The sequence below is a fragment of the Propithecus coquereli genome, unplaced genomic scaffold, assembly GCF_000956105.1.
Source record: "Propithecus coquereli isolate 6110/MARCELLA unplaced genomic scaffold, Pcoq_1.0 Scaffold247, whole genome shotgun sequence".
Taxonomy (NCBI): Eukaryota; Metazoa; Chordata; class Mammalia; order Primates; family Indriidae; genus Propithecus; species Propithecus coquereli.
The window spans coordinates 1,124,928-1,148,821 of NW_012148030.1; the positions used below are offsets into that span (position 1 = coordinate 1,124,928).

Genomic DNA, 23,894 nt, shown 5'->3' on the forward strand with positions numbered 1-23,894 from the left:
TGGCACATGCGTTTATGTTTCAATACACGATCTGTACGGCACTAATACTGTTGAAGGCAGAAGTTGGGACTGGGTTTTAAAAAAAAAAAAAAAAAACCAAGAAAAGAAAAAAAGAATGATGTGAATAATGGATTAGAACCTCCAGTAATTTACACTTCACCATTTATAACAAACTTTGAGGGTCTTCCGAGTGGCACAGTATTAGGCTATTAGTTTCTAAGGGCCAAATATTGAAACATATAGAATATCCTTCCCTATACTCACTCATTAAATGTCACAGACTGAGTAATCTGAGACACAGAGATAGGAAGTGACTAATCACACATCCCAGTCATTTAAGATAGAGGAGTTCTCTCAGGTGATCCTCACTCAGGCCGTATTGACTGGCCTTGTGTATGTTTTCCTTTCCATAAATCCTGCTTTCCCAGGTGGAATCCTATACCATAACTGAAAGGGAATGGCTGTGGGTTATCCGTTTACTTTCTTCTTCCATTCCCTGCAAAAACACCAAAACACTGTTTGCTTGGATCCCCAAAGACACACAAATAGACCATACTGTTTGAATCCTTTGGATGAAGAGATCTTCTTGCATCTGTGATAGGAACCAAAGATCAGGAGATTCTTAGGAGGAGAGAAGGTCAGAGAGCCTGGTGATCAGACAGACACTATCCTTCTTACTAGACTTTTCCTGATTCAGAAAGAATTCTGCTTCTGGTTGTAAATGATCCCATCCCTACTTTTTAAAATTAGCTGTTACTAGAGAGATGTTACAGGGGCAAAAGGAGTGTACATTCAATTTATGTTTCTGTTTTAGTTCTATTTTCAACTTGCAAATAATAAAACTCAACTCTTTCTCAAATACCTAGATTTTTCCTTTGTGAGCAAAAGACAAAGTATAGTTTCAGGGTTAGAGTCTATTAGATTCAACCTCATTTCCTCTCTGCTCTTTAGGGTTTTATAGGCTTTCTCAATACCAGAAGATAGACGGGCTCCTCAACTATCAGTAAACATTTCTTTAGCAGCAGTCATGCATTAGTGCTGCCTTTGCTCCTTGTAGATTATAATGAATAATAAAATTCTGGTAGTTTCTTAGTCCCAAGTCAACTGCTGCTTCTGTTAAGCTTCTTACTCCACTCAGAATGAACAAATGAATGAGTGAATGAATGAATGAAAGTTTGAATGTTTACCTTAAGGAAGGCAACTGTTGTTTCTCTGGTAGACATTCAGCTAAGACTATAAAATTTTAAGGTAATATTTAGAAATGCAGTAAAAAGAATCCACATAGGTTATTTTAAATTTTTATTTGCTTACAAAAGGGAATGGAAATAGGTTTGCAACAACTTATCTTCATGTACAAAGTAATCCCTGTAGATGAGGAGAGGCAGCCCCTGGAACATAACGCTGGATAAATTGCTCATCAATATTGGATCCCTTTGCATTAGAGCTGGTAGAAAGTCATTAGTTTGCATCAGTTAAAAACCACTGAAAAAACTAAATCTATCTTTTAAATTACCAGATTCAGAAAGGTTATATTCTAACACTTAGTTTTGGATACCCGTGAAACCAGTTACCAAGTGATCTCAGAGTTGGACAGATCAATTAAACAAGAGGTAGTTTCTCCAATAATGTCCCTTTTTTCTTACCAGCAAGGTCATTCCCATGGGGGTAGGAGTAAATGGTATAATCTTTGACTCTCTTTGAATTCGTTTTCTGCTGGGGCCCCATTTCCCTCAAACACGATCATATCTGTTTTGTTCATCTTAGAACTTGAGAGAAAGGATTCCAGGGTTCAATTTATTTTTCCCAATTCCTCTCTGAGCACTATTCTCTGGAAAAACAAATTATCTGGCATGCCATTAAAATAGCAAAGGGAAATCATTTCTACAGTGTCATAGATTAAGGGGATTTTTTTAAAAATATATTTTTTTGTTAATAACAATAATATTAATATTATCCAAAGAGGAAATTTAGGCTGCTGAAATGAGCCCCCCAGAAGTAGCATACAAACCACATGACAATATTTTCTCAAATAAGGTTCCTTAAGAGTTCTTGCAGTTGGTCTTCTAAGTTCTCCTGAGGTGATCAGATCCCGGGGCCCCACAGTTCCAGGGCTTCCAGCTCATCTTGTACAGGGGTGAATTCTGGCTGATCCGGACGGGAAGCTAAAGAGGAAAAGTGGGGGTGGGGACTTGGTAGGACCCAGAAACCATAAATTGATGTTCTCCCCTCACATGGGTCCTGAGAGACACAGAGATATCCTGCTTGGGTAGAAAGCAGCAGGTGCCTTAACCCAGCACGCCCCTTGCACCTTCCCCATGAGGTTTCAGACAGTTAGTAAAACGAGAAAGGGAAAGACACGTTACAGAAATTGTTAGAAAATTAGAATCATAGCCAGCTGCTTAAATATCAAATTTTATTTACAAAAGAAACCCTGAAAACTCAGCAGAATTATGAAAGAAATATAAATTTTGAAAACCAATCTCATGTTAGAAGTCCATCACCAGGAAAGAGTGGGGAGGGTGGGGCAGGCAGGGAGGAAGATGCCCACCCACCTGTGTAGGGATGGGAAGGAGGAAGAGGCACAGGTAAGTAACTTTATTACGGAGCCTCCGCACAGGGGAGTTTGGGCTAAATTCTTGGCCCCCGATCATAAATCTCTATCTAGGCTGACATGGAGCAGCCAGTTTCTGTTACAATTGACATTTACGATTTGGTTAAGTTCCAATGTTATCACTCCATTGTGTTTAGAGCAGGGTGGGCAAGAGATGTGAAAGTGGGAAGGCAGGGAAGCGGGTGAGGCAGGGAAGCGAAGTGTCCGTTGTTAGGGGCAGGGGCTTGGTGGTGGTGGTCAACAGGACAGTTCTGTATCTGTAGCCAAATGCCCGGGCCAATGAAAACAGAGTGGAAGATTTCCACTTCAGTGCTGGTAATCATTGTAGGGGATCAGATCTTAATAAGGGACAGGAGGATTTGAGGGAACAGGGAGGGAAAAGATGAACAGAGAAAAACACATCAGCAAAACTTTGACCAATTCCTCTGGTAACTAAGGTTAAATTTCTCTTGAAGCAGAAAATTTCAATTCATTAACTAATAAGTTCATTGCCTCATAAGCAGTCTCTGAGCCTTTCTCTTGACGTTTCCAAGAGTGACTATGTCGGAAAAGGAGCCATTGCACAGCACGCCAACATGCAGACTGTAGATGTTTGTAGAAAGCTTAATCTTTCAGGCTGGGAGTTAGTGATGAGACAAGGACAGCATGGTGACTTTGGTTTCCTCTTAAAACTATCCTTGGTCACCTAAAGTGCACGTGGTGGGCAAGATATCACCCAGAAGAATCTAGGGAGCCCCTCTAATTATGGGGGAAGTTTGACACTTTCCCAAAACATGAGCAAAGTTTGACAAGGACGTCATGGTCTCACCACAGCAGCCACATAGAATGGAGGCTCCAAAAGAATGTTCAACCATGTCCCACAAACGAACAAATATGAGGTCAGAGGCCAAGTCTATGGCAAGCACCATTTGAAAGCAAGGAAGACTTATACATGCTGTTATTTGGAATTTCCTTTTCGGGTTTTGAAGGAGTAGCCTCTACAGTAATTTGCGCTTTGTAGATGTCTCTGGATGATTTAAGGTAGTGAGGAGTTCAGGTTCTGCTTCCCGCCCATAACTGGTCTCTTTTCAAGGCATCCCCTCCCCATTTTGGTGTAACTCTAGTAAAATATTGCTTAAAGCCCACAAGGGCAAGCACTTACCTCCCACACCATAGGCAGAACATGATGACGGGTCACAATAGCCAGGCTGACCGGAAGGACCTTGTGGTCCAGGCACCCCCAGATGACCCGGCGGACCCCTTGGTCCAGGAGAGCCAGGGGGCCCAGGGCTGCCAGGCCGACTCTCCCCTGATGGTCCTAGGAAGCACCCACAAATAAACATTTGGAGGGTGAGTTTTGAGACCACCAAGAAGTAAACTAACTCTTACAAGAAGTAAACTTGAGGACAATTAGGATAATCTGCTTCTCTCTGCCCATTGAGTTTGTTTTCTTAAACTGGATTCCCTGGGCTTAGGGTCATACTGTAATCACACATCCTCCTGTAGGTCAGTAGCTCTGGAAACTAGGAAGCAAAATGTATTCTTTTCTACTGCCTCTTGGATAATAAAGAGAAAGGAACATTCTACTCTTAACCTTCTTTTCCTTATGGAGCTTTTGTTTCCCAATACAGTTCCTTATGAATCCAATGTATGGACATGTACACACATGAACACACTCAAATCTCACCCTTACAATTAGTGAGAATAGCCATGCAAATAGGTACTGGCTCATGGCCTTATATAATTAAAATAAATTTGTCTGAGTCTGAAAGAAATTATTCTGGAGGAGACAAATGACAAATCTGAAATTGAACCCGATATAATTACCCAAAATTTCTTTAGGCTAGTTTACATTAATTGAGAACTTACATTACATAAAAATGGAAGAGGATTAAAATTGTGAATTGAAGAAGTTTATCAGCATGGTTTTTTTTTTTTTTTTTGGCTTGCATGCTTGTTTGTTTTTAGCCCTAGTGTTTAAAAGACAATCTTCAACTAGAAATGAAATTCTTCAACTAGAACTGAAATGAAAAGTAGGAACAAACGTCACCTTATATTTGAATAGTGTAATGGCTCTCAGACACATTCAGCTCCATTCAATCAACATTCACAAACCATCCATTCTGTGCAATTCATGATGCTAGATCAGTTCCTCATTACTGTCTCTAACAACAGAAATATTTACACTCGAAATGAATCTATTTCATTAGGAACCTCTTTTAGAGTGTATTCCAAAATCATTATTAGATTGGAATGAAAAATCTGTAAAGCATTTGACTCAATATGGCTAAAACAGATTATAAATATACAAGAAGACTGAAAACTTATAAATCTAATAGCAAGTCTGCTCATCTGGAGAGCATTCTAAGAGCATGCGATAAACAAAACTCAAAACTTCCACAAAACTCATTCAGTAAGACTGTGATGGCAGGAACAACTTGTGCTCACCAAATACCTTTGTGCTCCTCTAGGTTTCATGTCTCCCTTACAGTTCAGTTGGAGCTCTGTCACTAGTCCCAGACAATGAAATATGAATGGAAGTGACATGTCATTCTGTTTAGGAAGTTGAGACTGATGTACCTTCTCTTGGAGGCCATATGATTTGTGGTGGAGGTCGTGGCTTCCAAAACGGAGGAGTGCTACCCTACCCACATCAAAATGTGTATGAGTGTGAAATAAAGCTTCATTGTGTCAACCAACCAAGGACTTGGGACTTCTTTGTTACTACAGCATAGTCTATCCTATCCTAACTCGTGCAAACAATAAGATCCCAGAATATGCTATAACTTTTTGACCTTGTATAGGAGGATTGTTACTAACAAATTAGGCTCTGGAGAAAATGAGAAATACAGCCATTTCAGTTAGATACAAGAATGTAATGTGGCCATTTTCCTTACCTACGATGTCAAGTTAATATAAAAAATTACCTCTTGCTGTTTTTTGGGGGGTAGGAAAATTTACCTGCTGGTCCAGGAGGGCCTCTTGGACCTTGAGTTCCAACACCTGGACTTCCTTTTTCTCCCTTGATACCAGTTAGACCTGTTTAAAATAAAAATTTTTTTAAAGTTCTATTTAAAATGAAATCTTGATAGTTCTGTTTTCCTGGGTTTCAAAACTACCTCTCTGATGAAGACAATGAAGTGGATTGGTTTGAGGTTATGGGTACCATAGGACTTCTAAAATTGAATTCTGACACTGGTAGCTTATGCAAAATCACATGTTGAAGGCTGGCTGTGTATGCAAGCGTGCAGCCCGCATTTGCTAGACTGAAAGTCAATCTTTCTCCTTCCTTCTGAAGTGGTTCGGCCTTCCAGGAACTGGGCTATGTCTTTGCATGCACCAGGCCATTCAACGTATGCAGTTGGCACTCCACAAGTAACACAATAGAAATCACAAGTTAACACGTCTAACATTTTCCTTTTGGTCCACCCTGTAATGTATCTGCAAAAGGCATGAATTATAATTAGGCAGCAAAGTTCTGAGGAGCATGAGTTTCCATTAAAACTTGGAAGCTTCAGAAAAGCCTGTGTTTGATTTGGCTGATTCAGTCCCATAAAAATTTAAACCGATTCATGTTTCTTTTCCATAGAGAAGACCTCTTATTCCAAATAATTTACCGTACTATTAACAAACTATACATTTTCACAGGCAAACAACAAAGAAACATATCTGTACTCTGACACCTCATCATCCAGATCCTATCACAAGATCACCTGACAGGTGGGAGCACCTATCTTGAGGCCCAAGACAGGGTGGCATTAGACTGGGGTCTGGGTTACCCTGGCTTACATCATAGACAGTCTCTGCTGTCTGTTTTTCACATGCAACAACGCTTTGAAATAGCAGAATGCAGAACTGCCTCTCTGTTTAATTACATCTATTGAGAAATTACGTGGAATCGACAAAACCTAGAAGGAAATATTAATAAATGAAAATAGCCAATTTGACAGGTAGCAGGCATGGAAGGAACTTAAAATTTTTCCAATTACAAATAATTTTGTTTTTACTATAAATGTAATGCAAGTTCACTGTAGACGAATTAGAAGATACAACAAGTAAGATTCCAGCACTTAAAAATAATCACTTTTAATATCTCAGTTGATAATTTCCAGAAAAAAAGGAGTTGATATAGTATTTTTTTCTGAGAATAGTTGGTAAAAAAGACTCCGGTGAGCAACTAACAGGGTTTTGTGTTTTGTTTGTTTGTTTGTTTATTTCTATTGTTGTTTTACACTACACATATAACAGTTGTTCCTGATTTGCAGCTTTGGTGTCTTCTGTGCTCCTAATAAACACCTCTTGGGGTCAAGATATAACCTGGAATCTTTTTTTAAAAAGCCTTTCTTCCTTTCTAACAGTTGTCCAGACTTGCATGCCCGCTCATATACTTTCCAAACACCCGATTCCATTGCACGTGACCTTGGTGGTGTTATCCGAGCTCACAAAAGACCAATATGTCAATGAGAGCTCAGGGCACTGACCACCGTGTCTGTTCCTACCACCTATTCAGGGGCTGGTGTTTCTGTGAGGAGCTCAGCAGGAAGACAATGATTTCTCCAAAGTAAAAACGTAATCTCAGCTGAGTTTTCAAAGCACACAGCTAACTCTGACTAGTCAACACTTAATGCTTGATTGCTAATCAAACTGTTCAGTGAGAAAACCATTATGGGTAAGTCTACTGGGTATTAGTTTAGTAGCTAATTGGAGTTGGTACTTTTTAGGTGCTAGATACAACCTCATCTGTCAATGCTTGTGCCCTTATATGCATCTGGGAATTTAGCAGAAAATGCCTCTTCTTATGTTAGAATTGGAGTCACTTTCCCCACAGGGAACCACTAATTTTGAAAGAATTAGAACATAATAAAATATACTGATGACTAACACCAGGCTGCTCCTGATTAAGTGCATTGTGACTCAGCAGCCTCTCAGGACCTCAGGGGGCCGCAGGATCATCCTTGGCAACATGGCTTCCATGGTTCTCCACAAGCAAAAGACATAGATCAAGCTGAACAGGACAACCAGGAAAATATTCTTGGGAATAATCCTCTAATAACAGTTTCCTGACTTATCCTTTCCTTACTCATAAAGAAAACAAAAGGTGGGGAAGAATGGCAGTAGAAAATCTGGTTGTTTTAATTTTCTAATTATGTAGAGAAAAATAAATGGAATTTGATATTATCTGTAACATAAGTCAAGGTTAGAGAGAAAGAACCTCACAAAAATATTCCAGCTCCTCAAAATGCCTTAAAAAAGACAAAAGAAAGAAAAAGTTAAACATATTATCAGGGTATTTTAGATTTTATTATACTTGAAGCTATTATAATTACATTCCAAACTACATAGAGGCTAGTATACTAATATTTGGCCATATATTCACTTACGGTTCTCATACTGAAGGACTATCCATGTCCATGACAACTGAACTTGCCTATAGACCATTTTCTGGAGTGAAAAAAATCATGTTAAAAATCAATATTTAAGTATCTAAGATGAGGATTGAAATTAAAGGCTAAACTTGGAGACTTCAGATGTCTAAAAATATACCTGGATATATTTTTGTTAAGCCTTGTAGGGACTAATTAAAAGGAAGGAAAACAAGTGTCCTAAAATGTCTCCGTGTGACTGTCCATGAGATGCCTGAGGGTAGCAGAGCCTGGGCAAAAAGTCATTATTTACAGACAAAACACAGTCATCACCCATCATAAATCTCTATTGCAAGGACCCAAGGTGTGGCCATCTGGGGTTGAGACGGGGTCACCAGAGCTGAGTGCCAGTGTCCTTTTTGCAAAGACACAGAGACTCAGGAGACCCTTGGGACTCCCAAACGCAAGAGAAATTCCCTCTTTCCACATTCTCACTTTGTCTGCCTTCATAACTCCTCATTCTTCAAGACCCAAATCAAAGCTTCTCTATAACCATAGCAGGCAGAGCCATGATGGATTCAAGAGGGCAAGGATTATCTATCGTACTCATGGCTATATCCCCAACACTTTCTATGGTGTCTTGCACATCATATGTAACTCAAATATTTGCCGCGCCAAGCAACGAATGAATGAATAAATGCATGAATGAATTCTGTGCTTCTGTAGTATCTTATCCCATTGCATTACCTGCTCTATGACCACCTGGCCCAAAACTATGAGCCTTCTGACTACAGGGACCATGCCCTATGTATCTCTCTAGCATCAGATTCAAGGAGAGTCTCACCATTAGTAGGTGGTCCAGTGAATACTGGAAGATTAGCTGACTGACTGAGTGCCTACGCCAACACTCAGCTGCCTGTTATATGTGGCTTTGAAGGATCAATAGACAAAATTCCTTATTCCAGAGCTTCATTTCTACTTTCCCACTCCTGGGTTATGTAAACACTGCTTCTTCTAACAAGTTCCTTGTGTGGTATGTGGTGATGAATATAATTGGCTCCAAATAAGTTTAAGGTTGGGCAACTTTTTTTTTCATGAGCATAGTTAATTTATATTGTTTATTTATATGAAGATTCAATTTGCCAAAAATATGGTTTAGCTGAAATTAAAATACTCCTAGTTTTCTGTGGAGTTACCAAAATAATAGTTAGGATCATCAGAGAGAAGTATCTTATGTTTCCTTTCTCCCTCTTTCTTTATTCTTTCTATACATTTATACTCATTCTTTAGAGTCTCTTTGAAATCCATTCAAGGCTGCTTGATTCTCCTGTACCACTAACCTAACACTGACCCTCCAATATTTTCTATTTCTGGTCCACAAAAGCAGGAACCTGTCTGTTTTAGATCTTCATTGTGTTCCCAGTGCCAGTCACATATTAAGCACTCAAGAAATATGGATGAATGAATGAAATACAAAGTTTGATTGCAGACTTTGACAAAACAAAAATGTGACCCACAGTGTATCAACTACGCCTATAAATTACGTCACTAATTTTTGAATGCCAGATGCTTGACATGTATAAACTCATTTAATCTTCACAAGAATCAAGAGGGCAGGCACTACGATTAACCCTGAAAGACGGCTGGATCCAGAGAGCTTAACTCACTTGTCCTTAGCTAGGAAGTAACAGAGCCAAAAAGTCAACCCACAGAGACTGGCGCGGAAGCCTCTGTGCTCACCCACTGCACTCCTTGCCTCTCCACCCTAAGCTGGACCTGCAGGCTGTGTTTCTTGTCCTGTGTGTGGTACTTGTGGCTTCCTGGAACTGCCTGCCAAATCCATCTGTGCATTCTCTCTGGCCCCGCACCCAGCAGTCAGCCCTGCATTTATCACATTTCCTCAGCTACTTCTCTCAGTTTGTACGCTCGCTCTCTGCTCTGACCAAGATTTGGGGCTGATTTTAAGAGGATTTATATTGCTCACACTGACTACATATCCAGGGTCTGGCCCTTGGTTGTCTGTTTCCTATTTTCTTTGGCCCGATAGGCTCTGAGTTGGGAGGTTTTACTGATTTTTATGGCCCCTTGACCACACCAAGCACTCCAGGCTGCAGTCTCGTGCTGCTCCATGGAGCACAGTGACTCCTTCCTGATCCCAGACATTCTGAGGAACTTCCAGGATTTATGCCCAGGAAGATGTGCAAGGCCTGGGGAATGCTTTCATTGTAATTGTACCAAAAAGTCGCAGAAGTTGTAGATCTAGGCTTGCCGTGTTATTATTGTCTGTTGCCTGGGAAATGCTGGTGACAGATTGCAAGTACAGTCTGTTCTTCATTCAGTGTGTGTGTGAATGCCTACTAAGTGTAAGGTACTGGACCTAGTACCTAGTTACAAGAAGGCAGGTTAATTGGATTCAATTCAATAAGTATTTTATGCACTTTGCAAAGCTCTGCTATTTCTATATGTTTGGTCTGTAGGACTAGTACCAGTATGTGGGGCTCCATGCTTTGTGCTAATGTGTCCATGGCTGGAAAATAAATACATAGTTGTTTTAATGTAAACAAATCTTGCAAATGACTGCTAAAGGTATCTCTTCCTATTGCCTTTTTCATGTAATAACTGGCCATCTACTCGGCTTTTATAATTCAGGACTCTACCAGAGAAATACAAACCACTCTAGATCTTTCAGGCAGAGGGAATTTAATACAGAGGCTTGGTAACGTGGGTGAAGGAAGGGCTTAGAAGACAAAAGATGCAGCCCATAAATTAGCAACATCCGGGAGCCACCATCACCCCTAGGAGTACAGAGATGAAGGGGAAAAAAAGGTGTGACTGGAACCTGCAGCCCAGAGCCCAGAGGCTTCTGGTAGGATCTACAAGCAGAGGGAGACAGTATCCAGTAGAAGCAGGAGAACCGAGGGGTTGTAGCCACACCTGGAGTTGCAAAGGAGGCAGAAGTGGGTTTGTTGAGGGGAGAGATAGCTTTGCCCTTTGTCGTACCCTCCAGGCTTCCTCAATGCCTCCCATTCTCTGATCCCGCCCAAGAGCAGAGGACAAAGGAGCCTGGACACACAGGGCCACACGACTATAGCAGGAAGAAGGGCAAACTAAAAGCAACCTGCCTACCCCAGTCCCAATAGAAGGCACTGGGGCTCCAGAGTCCAAAGCACCCTTCCTGCCTGTAGCAGGTCACCATGCAGTAGGGAACACAGACAGATAATGAGTAGTTATAACACAGTGTGACAATGGGGCATCTGTGGGGAACTGCAGAAGTTTCCCACATGCTGACTCCTGAAGTGACGTCCTGAAGAGGAGGAATTAGCCACATAGAGAAGCATGGGTGGGTGCTGTGGCAAAGGGCAGTGGATGTGCCAAGGCTTGCGGATGAGAGACAACAGGACATGCCTGGGGGACTAGAAGAGGTTTGGTATGGCGTTGGCAGCTTCAGGTTGTTTCCCAAACAACAGAATAGGAGGCCAGTCTAGGTCAGGGCATGACAAGCTTTGCGTGCCAGATGACAGAGTTTGGAAACGACCTCACTCTGGCATGGACAGTTTTCAGTACCTGCTACCCATTTTTTTGTAACATTGTACTCTTTTTCTTTGAAAGGAATCCCAAATTGTTTCATCTTCAGGCCCCACAAAGCTTGGATCTGCCCTTGCTGGGTGCTACAAAGCATGATACATTACTTAAGGCAGACTGGAGTGCTGCAGAGCTCAACTTCACCAATAAACCCTGTGCTAGTCCCACAGCAAAGCCAGAGGAAAACGTACTAAATCATTAAGTGGCTACTCAGTGGGCAAAGAAACCGACCAACCAGACCAAGATCAAGGCAAGAGGAGAGTTTGCACTTCAGGTCTCTCTTTTGGTTTCTCTCAGACAAGACAATACAGGCAGAGGGTCCTTTGGTATTCTGAGCGCAGACACACCTAAACCTGGGCGGGAGGTTCGAGGGAGGAAGAAAATGCAGCAGAGAGGAAGGAAGTGAAGTAGGAAGAGTGGAAGTTGAAAAAGAGAAGCGTGGAGAGAGGAAAGGAGAAGAGGAGGTGTAAAGTCCAACTACTGTTCACAGCTGCGGGGGTGGCAGAGGGAATGGGGATCAAATCAGGCATCAGGAATCCTAGCTTTTTGTTCACCCCCAGTCTTGCCACTGATGCTGTTATCGCATGGGTACATAAGAATGTCAGACCAAATGCCGATTTATTACTCGCAGCTCCAAAATTTTGATTATTTCTCCTTAAATGCAATTATATTATTTATACCACTGATTATTAAGAAAATTATAAATTATTCAAAATGAGTGAAAAATGAACAATTTCTATGGCTTAAAAAAATGAACATCTCAGGTTCAGCATGAATATGCAACCAGCTGATGATATTTAAATTAGAACTTGATCTACATTCCTTCCAGAACTGAAAAATGATATCATGCTATCCATCCTTGGAAAAGAAAGTTGTTCCAGGGCATTGGGGTCCATAGAGTTTAATATAAAATATATATATATATATATATATAATCACCAACAGTCCTTCATAATAAGCATGAAGGACCCATTACTAAGATAAACGCATCTTTTATCTAAGATCCTCTTCACGTTTTTTCTAAACTAGCAAAGAAGTTCAGAGAAGTCAAACTACTTTGCTATATTTATATAGTAATTTAATGCCAAAGTCTAATCTAGAACCAATGAAAATGGAAAGGGTTAATGAATATGTCTATTCTATGTATGTTTTTGCCAACCTTTAAAAACGCATTTTGGTATGTTTATAATGTTTATTATAATATGTTTATTGCTTTGAAATCCATGTTAAAAAATTCACTGAAATTGGTTTATCATAGCTAATACAAAGAGCTTTAGTTTTATCATATAAACATTATATTTCGATTTTACTTGTTTATGTTCAAGGCCTGGAAATTTAGAAAATGGCAAATACATTCCTACATTTTAAAAAAGGGAGCCTCTCTCACTCTTTCTGTCTCTTCTGTTATCCAGTACAACCAAATCTCCTACTTAGAAATCTTACCCTGATTTTCTGGCTAAATTTATACATGATGACTTGAAAGGAAATGCTTACATTGTTAACTTGGCAGTTATTTTCTATTAACATGATGTCTCACGATTGATGTGCTATAACCACATGGGCTTTTGCTTTTATTGCGGCTATAGGGTGAACGAGGAATGGCTGTCAAAAAGCTAGCCAAGAGGTAATCAACACCATAAATCCCTTATGATTTATGAAATAACTATTGTATTTCAGGTATTATGAGGAATAAAAGAAAAATATACGTTAAATTTGGTCTTTAGGGATAATGTAGCCTCATTGGTGAGACAGGATTAACAGAGGGAAAATATTAAAGGCCAATTCAAGAAAGTATATTCTACATGGGTACTGAATGATATGTGTCACACACTAATGGAGTAGGATTAATCATCCACTGATTTAGCAAATATTTGTTCAGACCTACTATATAGATTCTCCAATTAAGGTTTTCAAAATTTTTAAGCTACAGAAACAATGATATTAGCTTCCATGGCAAAAAGAAAACAAAACACCAGTGACAGTTTTTTATTATTGCAACAATGTCATATTCTACTAATGACAACGGGTGGGGACATAATTTAATGGTAATTTAAATTTTTCAATGACTTTTTTCTTTCATTCTTTTTGTTTATTTGGAAAATAAGTTTGTCCTGATTGTAATTAATTTTAGAAATGGGAACACAAAAGATGTTAGTATTCTACATCTTTCCATAGGTGCTACTCTTTTTTTAAGGTGCTTAAACCTACATCTTGCATTCCCCTCTAAAAAGCTGTATCAGGCATTTTAATGATTTTATAGAATACAAGAGAGAAAAGCACATAAATGGTGAAAACAAGCAGTCACGGATTGAGCCAATCCTTCACAAGTACCCCTCATTTTTCAGTGTCCTGCATGTCATACTGCTTGGAAATCATTTCAATGGATAAAAACATCACCCTGTTTGCACTGCAAGGCCAGAAGGCCTTGGTTTAATTTAGGAGAGTGTGATTGTTTAAATATAATCACAGATTCTTTGATATGCCTCCCTCCAAAATCTATAGCTCAATTCCTCTCCACTTGAGTGTAGTCTGGGTTTAGTAACTCCCTTATAATATACAGAATATGGTAAAAGTAAAAGCTTGTGATTTCTGAGACTAGATGTCACAAAGGCATTGTCAACTCCTCTTTGCTCTCTCTCTTGGATCACTGGCTCTGAGGAAAGTAGCCACCATGCTTTGGGAATGAATACTCAACCACCCCCATGGAGAATTTCGGGGTTAGGAACTGAGCCCTGCAGCCAGTCGGCAGCCAAGGCCCGAGACTCCTGCCAACAGCCCTGTGAGAGGGCCATCTTGGAAGCTGATTCTCCAGCTCTAGACAAGACTTCAGATGACTACAGCCCCGGATGACATCTTGACTGCAACCTCATGCAATACTCCGAGCCAGAATTACCCAGCTAAACCCCAAATCCCTGATGCACAAAAACTGAGATAATACATGTTTGTTGCTTTAAGCCACTAAGTCTTTAGGTAATTTGTTACATAGTGATAGTTCACTAATACATAAGAGTTCCTTTTTGCAGCCATAATCAATGTAAAGATTTGCTTGGTAACAGGAAAAAAAAAATCCAAAAGATGATGCAAAGAAGAAAGAAGGAAGGTCTATGCCTTAAGGTGCCTATGCATTAGGAAAACACAATCCATCAAACCTTCAGAGAAACGTCTTGTTCTAAAGGGCAATCAATTGGACTTTACCAGATAAGTATTGGGTGAGAAAAGAGAAAACTCTATCTTTTTTTTTTTTTAACCTCTCATGAAATCAGAAGCAGGGAATGGAGAAGAAAGAAAGAAGGCAAAATGTATTTCAGCAGATTTTTAACAACAACGAAAAGAAAGAATATGTCTCATGCAACTGAACATCAACTGTAATACAAAATCACGGGAAGACTTGTAAATATTTAAGTGCTGACCAGCAAATCATAACGAAAGCTCTACCAGTCCTCTATCTTTAATCAAGCTGATCTGTCCCATAGAGATCATTTTTCCAGGAATAAGTCAGGATACACGGGGCATTAAGTTTCACAGAAATGATCCTTCCCATCACCACATTCCTGGCTTCAGAGCTGCTATGCTTTAATATTCTGATTTCTTACCAACATATTCTGCCAAACTGATCTTCAGCTCTAACAGCCCTTTTAAACCACAGGGATATTGAACATAAGAACTCTACTACTCTCTCCCAGCTTTAAATCAATCCGGAACTCAGTTTTCTCTCTAGGCGTCTTGGCCCTGTTGGCTCACAGTTTAACATGATCATCAGGGACACAGGTTTAGCTTTTATAGCATTTCCCTGCGCTGCTGCCATTTCTGAGTCTCTGAGAGAGATTGTCACTTAGTTATGGTGGTCAGAGCAAGACCGATTCCTTGTCTACTTTTGTTTGCTTGGAGGAGTTTTATTTCCCTGTGAGCATGTGGCCAAAAAGAACAAGGCAATTTACATGTATTTGCATAATACAATCATGTATTTGGTATGTTAATAGATTGTCACCGTGAATACAATAGAGACAAATACAAAGTGACATAAGTCTTTATAATGGTATCCTGAAGGAGAAATTGTAGAAAGTCTATTCTACATTCCTCTTAGGATCAAGTTCAAATTCTTTACGAAGACTCAAAGTGTGGGTCGCATCATGTGGCCTCTGTCTATGCCTCTCTTTTCCTGGGTTTTATTCTCCTCTTCACTCACCATGCTCCACCTATGCTATTCTTTTCTCTGTTGTTCAAAGCAATGGATCTTAGTAGCAGCAGCGGTGCCATCTCTAGGAGACATTCTTGATACTTGTAGGGAAATTTTGGTTGATGAAAAGATTAGAGATCGTTTTTACATGTAAATACATGTTAGAATAAATATTTTCTTACTGTTATGCCAAATTCCTACTAAACATACAGGTCTCAGCTAAAACATCACTGACTTTGTAGTCTAAGTCAAAGTCTCCTTTTCTACGCTCATATAGCATCCTGCATTTTTCACAGCATTTATCACAACTGAAATTAAACTATTCATGTATTGTTTGCTTACTATCTGTCTCCCAGCTAGACAGTAAAGTGCCATGAAAGTCAAGAACATATGCCCTATTTACCACCATATTGTCAATACCCGGCGCCAAGCCTGATGTGTAGTAGATGCTCAGTAAGTACTGGGTGAATGAATGAATGAAGATTGAAAGAGATTAGAGTTTTTATTTGCTTGTTTGTGTTTGAAACAGTGTCTCGCTTTGTCACCCAGGTTGGAGTACAGTGGTGTGATCATAGCTCACTGCAGCCTCAAACTCCTGGGCTTAAGCAATCCTCACGCCTCAGCCTCCCAAGTAACTGGGACTACAGGTACACGCCACGATGCCTGGCTAATTTTATTTTTTGAAGGGATGGGGTCTCACTATGTTGCCTAGGTTGGTCTTGAACTCCTGGCCTTAAGCCATTCTCCTGCCTTGGTCTCCCGAAACACTGGGATGACAGGTGTGGGCCACAGTGCCTGGGCCCAAGATTAGGTTTTAAGCTTAAGTAGTCAAGATAATACAGCTAGTAAATGGAAAAGCTAAAATCCTAACCTATGTATGATTGGGCCCCAAACTGCATTCTTTCCTTTCCATCATGCCACTCCCAGCTAGAGCAACATCACAAAGTAGTGAGGCAAAAATGATTTCCCTTCTAAAGTATCAGAAGTAAAACAGAATTGAATTGCATCGTTCCAGTTCTCCCCTATTTGCCTCTAGGGTGAGATATTATAATAGACATATAACTTTTATAGTTGTACCCCAGATTACCAGATGCATGACATATCATTTCTCCATAATTAATTCCCCTACTTGGGCTCCTCTATAGTCTGGATACATGCTAAGATCCTACAAGAATGGTCAGGTACCAAAATGTGTAACAACGGAAAATGTTTTTATCACATTCATATTTACCCAATGGATCATCCAGCTTTACAGAGTCATTTGCCTAGGCATGAGTGCCCCAAAGCTATCCAAATACAGCAAAACAGACTGCACGAGAAGCTTGTAAATAGTATAATCACAATCCATTGAGACATTCTGCTTAATTCAGCAGGTCACATGTTTTGAATTTGTGGTTATTAGGAGTCATCCTGAAATGGGGTTCACCAGACCCTGCATAGCCCTGGCCTCTCCTCTGTGAACCTCACTAAACAAGTAAATCAAGGGCAGCAACAGGGCATAGTGGAGCAAGCACAGACATTCTAGAATCATATTATCAGGATTTAAGTTCTAGTCCCCTTATTGTTCCACTATGTGACCTTGGACAACTAACGATGGAGCTGAACCTCAGTTTTCTCACCTAAAATGGGGCTAATACTGATCTCATAAGATGTTCATGAGCATTCCATAACATGCCTAGCAACTAACAGAGTAGTTGCTTAACAGACGCTAGCACCCTTTCTTCTCAAAGACCACAGTGGTATCTTCCTCTACATTCTGACGTCATTGACTTTTTCACTTAAGTCACTAAGCATTTACCATCTCCCAACATGTACATTCACTAATTTTTCATTTTCCTGCCTTATCCAAACCAGGTCTTCCGCTTTACCCAAATGAGATAATGTGTGTATCGGTCTCAGCACAACAATTGGCAGATACGTTATGAAGCCTAATAAATGAAAGTCATAAATAATAGTATTATCTCACACACTGTCAAGCCAAAAAGTCTTGCATAGACCCTGCATTCAATAAATACTTTGCTGATTTATTGTATAAAAACCAGATATAAATTCCAGCTGTTGTGGACATACAGTCTAAAAAATGAAAATCTATAGTTAGATGGTTCCTCTGATTTTAGTAATCTTTGGGGCATCATGGAAACTGAAGGGTTTGCATAAAGGCTGAAGTCAGGGAAATTTCCTAATTCTTTTCAAGTAAATAAACTTGGTTAATACATGGTTCAAGATGCCAGTGTGGATAATGAAGATTTAAATGAACAGAGTAAGGAAATGAACAGATGAATCATCTTGGAATGATACACAGAGATCAGAATTAGAAAAGGATCTACCATCAAGGATGGAATTACCCAAGGCCATGGTTGGAGAGTGAACTGACGTGAGAATAGCCAGCACCAGATTGTCACAGGTCAATGAAGAAAGGAGGAACCTTAGTCCTGATGCTACCCCTTCCTGAATTTTGGAATGCTGAGAAGGCAGGTTATAAAGAACCATGAAGACAGTGCAGGATTTAATGGGGAGAGGTAACCAAAGAGCATCCATGGAGGAGCAGCTTTTCTTTGACGTAAATTAACAGTGAAATACAAGTAAGAAGGAAAAGCAGGTGAGAAACTGGGCTATAGAACATAAGTATGATCTCAGGCAAATGGAAACCTCTTCAATTCTGTGTGCCAATAATTAGACAAATCTAAGTTGGAGTTCAAGCTTTAAGTAGAAAACTTGAATGATATGAGCCACAGGATCCTTTTGAATCCTTAAATTCCAAGGATTCTCAATATATTACAACCCATGTGAGAAAATAGCTAAAAGACTTCATAAGTATGTGTTCCATGTACACTTACAAAAAAGATTTAGTTTAAGTTAAAGGACACAAAGGGTTAATGAGGAAAGACGGGGACAACCAGATAGAGAAAAAATATAGTCTTTTGTTAGGTAATAAGGAAAGTCATGAAAAGTCATATATATCACATTGCTAATATGAAGGGAATTTATGTAATTTTTCTTCTACTCTCTAAAAATGTATATTCTTTGGCTATTCCTCTGATAAAGACGGGATTAATCAAAGATATTGCACTAGAATAGTGTTTTTCAAACCAAGGTCTGGAAATCCAAGGTCTCTCCTTGGCCTTTTAACAAAAGAAGAAAACAACACAATGGTAAGGGTAAGCACATACATTTTTATGCATCCATATGCATAAGCATACTGTGTCATGATGTCAAATGTATTTTTTTTATCGTACATAGTATTTTTAAAAGTTTGAAAAACTACAATAGAAAAATCAGATGGAGAACTCTGATGAAAAATTAGCAAAAATGAATGCAGTGATGGAGTTTTTTGGGAAGACTCATATGGGGCTCCTATGAAGCTGTAGCAGAAAGTGGGTACAGTTCAGTGCTATGCCAGACAACCTGACAGCCACATTTCTTTTAATCTTGGTTTTGTAGTTTATTGTTTGTCTAAATACACTGCCTAGTAATAGTACTTATTTTTACTCATTACAATATTGTGTCTTTTTGAGATTATTTAATAGAGAATAATGATAATCATATTTATACAGCAGAATAAAATATGGTCTCTGGTTCTTATTTTGAGTCCTGATGTTGGCTGACTTTGAGTCTCTTTTGGCCTCAATATCTTCATATGATTCCTTTTATATAAAGTGAGAGGATCAGGAGGTAAAAAACCACTGAAGACTCCTCAGTTTTAAAATTCCACTATTTTGATTTAGTGGAAAGACAGACATTTTCCTCTTTCATTCTTTTCTGGGTATTAGGATCACACGGCTAAGAACGAAACACCAAATCCCAGCTGGAACTACAATAACTTTGCTGGGAATAAAGAAGCCCTTGGATGCTGGCCTATGAACCCCAACCTAGTAATGGCCAAACCACACCCTCAACGGGTGATCAACTAAAATCACCTTCCCCCATGCTTAAAGCGCATTTCTCACTTTCTCTTTTACTTCATCCTGTATGCATTTGTGAGATACAGGACCTTGCTTGTCTAATGTACTCTTTAGGAATATATATCAATATGTATATAAGAAAATTACATTACAAAAATTCATATTTTGAAAGGTTGTCTGAGCTGCTCTTTTAAAACTGCTGGATGATTTTTCTCTGGTCTAATCATTCAAGTAGTCTAGCAGAGTAGGAAAGACTCAGTCTGGCAAGAACAGGGCTAGGATTTCCAAAAAGAACAAAGACAACTTGTGACTTGCTGGGAGTGACTCAGGTGCTGGCTCTGTGCTCCCTGAGTCACATTTTTTCCTCCATCACCAACACCATCAGAGGGTGCCCTGCTGACAGAGGGGGCCACCTTCCAGGCTGCCTATCTTTGGTATGTTGCAAGAGAATTATGTCTGCTGATTTTGTGACCTGACACAGGGAAAAATCTTCAGAAAGAAAAATCAGAACTGGGTCACAATCAAAGCAACAACTATCTAGTGAGTACCTATTAAGTGCAAAGCATCGTGCAAAGCAATTCAGACCCCATCCCTGTTCTCAGCAATCTAACTGTTCATTAACACATAATGAGAACCAAAATGGGAGGAAGAGATAGGAAGTGCATCAGGTGTTCGGGGGGTGGAGACATTTGTGGTATGGAGGGATCAATAAAAATTTCATTCATGAAATAGGCATTAAGGTGAGTCTTGAACTAGGATTAAAATATATGGGAGACAAGGTGAGGAAAGGACATTTCCAAAGGGGAAAATGCACAAGGCCTGTTGTCGTGGATCAAGAATGAACATGAAATACTATCTTTGTAATCTGCATTTTACACTTCAAATTTATAAAAGGACTATATCCTACCCATCTCACAAAAGTAATATGACTCCCAGAGCAGATAAGTAATAGCTAGCTTTTCCCCAGATCTATGCTCTAGAAGTTGTGTCTTGGAAAATACTTGTCTCTCCTTATCATTTTCTTCATGGTTAACATGCAACCTCAACTTTGCACATCTTTCATCTGCTTCTGGAATGGGAGATCTCAGTCAATTATAGGTTCAATCAAAGGAATCTTATTGCATTACTATTATGCAATACTTATAATACCTATATATGGTAGAAGAAGAGGCTAAACAGAATCTCTCCTTTAATGCAACTTTAGTAGAAAAGACGAAACATTGCCCCATAACACTATAAAATAAGTTGTTGCCTCATATTACAGGAAGATGGACCACAAACAGTACTTTAATTTGAAATTTAGAGCCAACATGCTCTATATAGGGACATGTGAACCATATCTTGATGTGATTCATGACTTTTGTCAGGACTGCCACTCACTATTAACTAGTTTGAGCACCGTACAAAAAAGCACCAGATCTACTGGAGTACGCTCTCTGCTTGCTGTAACGTATGTGTGATGCCACATCTGGCCAGAGGGGGGCATCATTTTCTAATTCTTCAATCTGGAAGGGTTAAATTCAACGCTGAATTCATCCTTCTAGAGGGAGTATCTCAAAAGTCTTTCAGAGGTGAGTTGGGGGTTCTGACCCTCCTCTTTCATCCAAGTAGATGTGATTCTTGATAAACACGTTTTTAGATTACTCAATTTTCTCAATCTCAAGGATAAAAAGAAACTGAAGAATAGATGGAGTAGCATTAATTTAAGTCCATTACTTCAGACTTTATCATTGAGTGAACACCACTGTGATGCTTTGCTTCACAGAGAAGTTCCAATGAGAGAAGGGGTCCAGCTTACCTCGTTCTCCTGGGGATCCTGGCATGCCTGCATTTCCTGGGAAACCTGGTGTGCCTGGGGGTCCTTGTTCACCAGGGGTGCCAGGTGAGCCTGGTCTTCCAGGCTCCCCAGGAGGCCCCTGGATGGTCCGGATGGATGAGGAGTGGCTGGGAAGCTGGTTGAGGATGGCTGTGTACCTGGCCATGTGACCTGAGGCACAAAATAAAAAGACAGCATTCAGTGAACACAAAGAAAGGGAGGCTGAGGGGTATTATTCATTAAGGCTCCAAAGAATTCTGTTAGATACCCATCAAGGAAAATAGCACACCCCTTGGAAATATTAATATGTTGATTTCCAACTTAAAATTTTTTACATTTTACTTTGGATGATATTAACAACTGGATTGTATTAAGTTATATCTCATGTGTTTGGAATTCCACAGCTCACGTGAGCATCTCAATAAACATCATTGAGCAGAAAGCATAAATTTTATGTTCACCACCAACATTTGTCAGATCCCTAAACCCTCACCCAGCTGCCTTTTCTCTAGCAATTTCCCCCCAAGTTATTTGTCTTTTTTCCAATCCACAAAGCCTCCCCACCCTCTTGCTTACAAATCCCCAGACAAGTGCTCTATCTCAACTCCTCCCTTGGTTGCCAAGCCCTTTTTCAGGAACCTTTATGTGGGTCCCAGCTGCAAAAACTCCCACTAGCTTTATAAAACAAGATCTGGCACTCTCTCCCACAATCCCTTAACTCAGTTATGCCTGGAGGAATATATCTTAATAATTAGAAGTACAGATTTATAAAGAATTTGATACTGTAATGCTTCATTTTTCCAGCATCATCAGGAGATAAGATTTTCCCACATAAGTGAATTTTCTATATTACTATTATTTTTCCCTTACCAAATATTTAAAGCTAAATAAAAAAAATAGTAACCATTTTTCAAGGAATTCATTCTAAAATATATTCGATGCATTATTTCCTCAAGCATTGGACTGTGACCATGTCTAGGGATCTCCCTGATGACTCTATGGCTATTAGGGGGCACGCCAATTGTTGCCTGGGTGATAAGACGTTTCTCCATCCCAGCTGGCATCACTTTGGCCTTGCACAGTTTCCCATATAACCCTTCCTAGCATAATTCTTCTGATTAACTGTGAACTAAAAACCAGATAGCTGATCTTATGAGAAACTATATACTAACTGATAAATCAAGTTCTGAGTGGGAGCCTAAGGAATAAAATAAGGAGCTCAGAGAAAGCTGAAGTAGTGTTTAGGAAGATGGTTGAGATACAAGAATACAAGCCTCTGAGGAGGCTGGGCTTTTCTTATCAAGTGCATACAATCTCTTCAATTTCCTTCTCTTACAACTGCATTGACAGGCAAAGGCCTTCTTTCATATATATATTGTTCAGGCTTTCTTGTCTAACCCTTTGCTGGCTTTCACTTCCTAGAAGTCATTCACAAAAGTCTCAAAATTCTTAAAAGGAAAAATCCAATTTTGAACCCTCAATTTTAGGCCATGCTTTAAATAATCATATATTTAAAGAAGAGATTTATTCTATAGTGGAATAAGACAGAAAACACTATGAAATCTTTCTCACGTGGTCAGTCAGCCATATTAAGATTTATCCCTTAAGTTTTTGTAATATAATAAACTACTTATTTACATTACACACTTGAAATGAAAAACCTGCAAAATAATACAAATTATAGGTTAGTTTTGGATACATTCTACTACAAAAGTGACTAATGTTCAATTTCCCTTTTATAATTTATTGTATTTTTAAAGATCCTATTTTGGCATTAAACTTGAACAATTACATTTAACTGGTAAATTCTCTCTCTCTCTCTCACACACACACATACTTAGTTTTGGGCAATATAATATAAAATTAAATAAAGTTAAAATACAGGGAGCATCACTATTGTGTCTGAATTTAGTAGCTTTGTACTTCATTTGCCCTGATAGTTTTGTCTAAATAAAAACTCTTCCAAGTCTATGCAGATCTTGACTCCATGCCTCCCCTAGGGTGAGATTTGGATTTATCTCAGAACCACAGATGGAATTTTAGACTCAGCCAATAGGGCTTTCTTGGACATTTGCAGGGCTCCCCTGGCCTAACTCCCAAACTTCCTTGGGTTAAAATAAATATGGGGGCAGAGAGTTAAGATGGCTGACCAGAGACATTGCTTGTTGGACTGTCTCAGCTGGAAGGTAGAATATTGTACTGAGGAGAGCAGGGAGGAGTAACAACTCAGGTGTGGATCACAGAAAGACACAACAGAGATGTCTGGAAACCCCACGGAGAAAAAACACGAAGCTGAGAAAGAAGAAGATAAGAGAGGAGAAGATAGTAGTGTGGATCAAATTTAGAGAAGCTTATAGCCCAGTGAAAGAATATCCAGGTACAAGAAGCTCAACAGACTCCTGGGAGATTCCTAGCAAAGAGGCAATCACCATGACACACAATCATCAGACTGGCCAAAGTTAAC

General features: G+C 39.5%; 1 protein-coding gene across 1 annotated transcript in view; it reads right to left on the reverse strand.

Annotated features, from left to right (window-relative positions):
- Positions 1 to 1,289: 1,289 nt before the first annotated feature.
- Positions 1,290 to 23,894, reverse strand: part of COL14A1 (collagen, type XIV, alpha 1) — a 220,417-nt gene continuing 197,812 nt past the window's right edge. Inside the window, exons 38-41 of the mRNA XM_012646547.1 lie at positions 21,413 to 21,601; positions 5,552 to 5,629; positions 3,753 to 3,908; positions 1,290 to 2,162 (exon numbers count right to left, since the gene is read on the reverse strand). Of these exons, the coding sequence (XP_012502001.1) occupies positions 2,083 to 2,162; positions 3,753 to 3,908; positions 5,552 to 5,629; positions 21,413 to 21,601 (503 nt within the window). The 3' untranslated portion in view covers positions 1,290 to 2,082. The remainder of the gene's footprint in view (positions 2,163 to 3,752; positions 3,909 to 5,551; positions 5,630 to 21,412; positions 21,602 to 23,894) is intronic.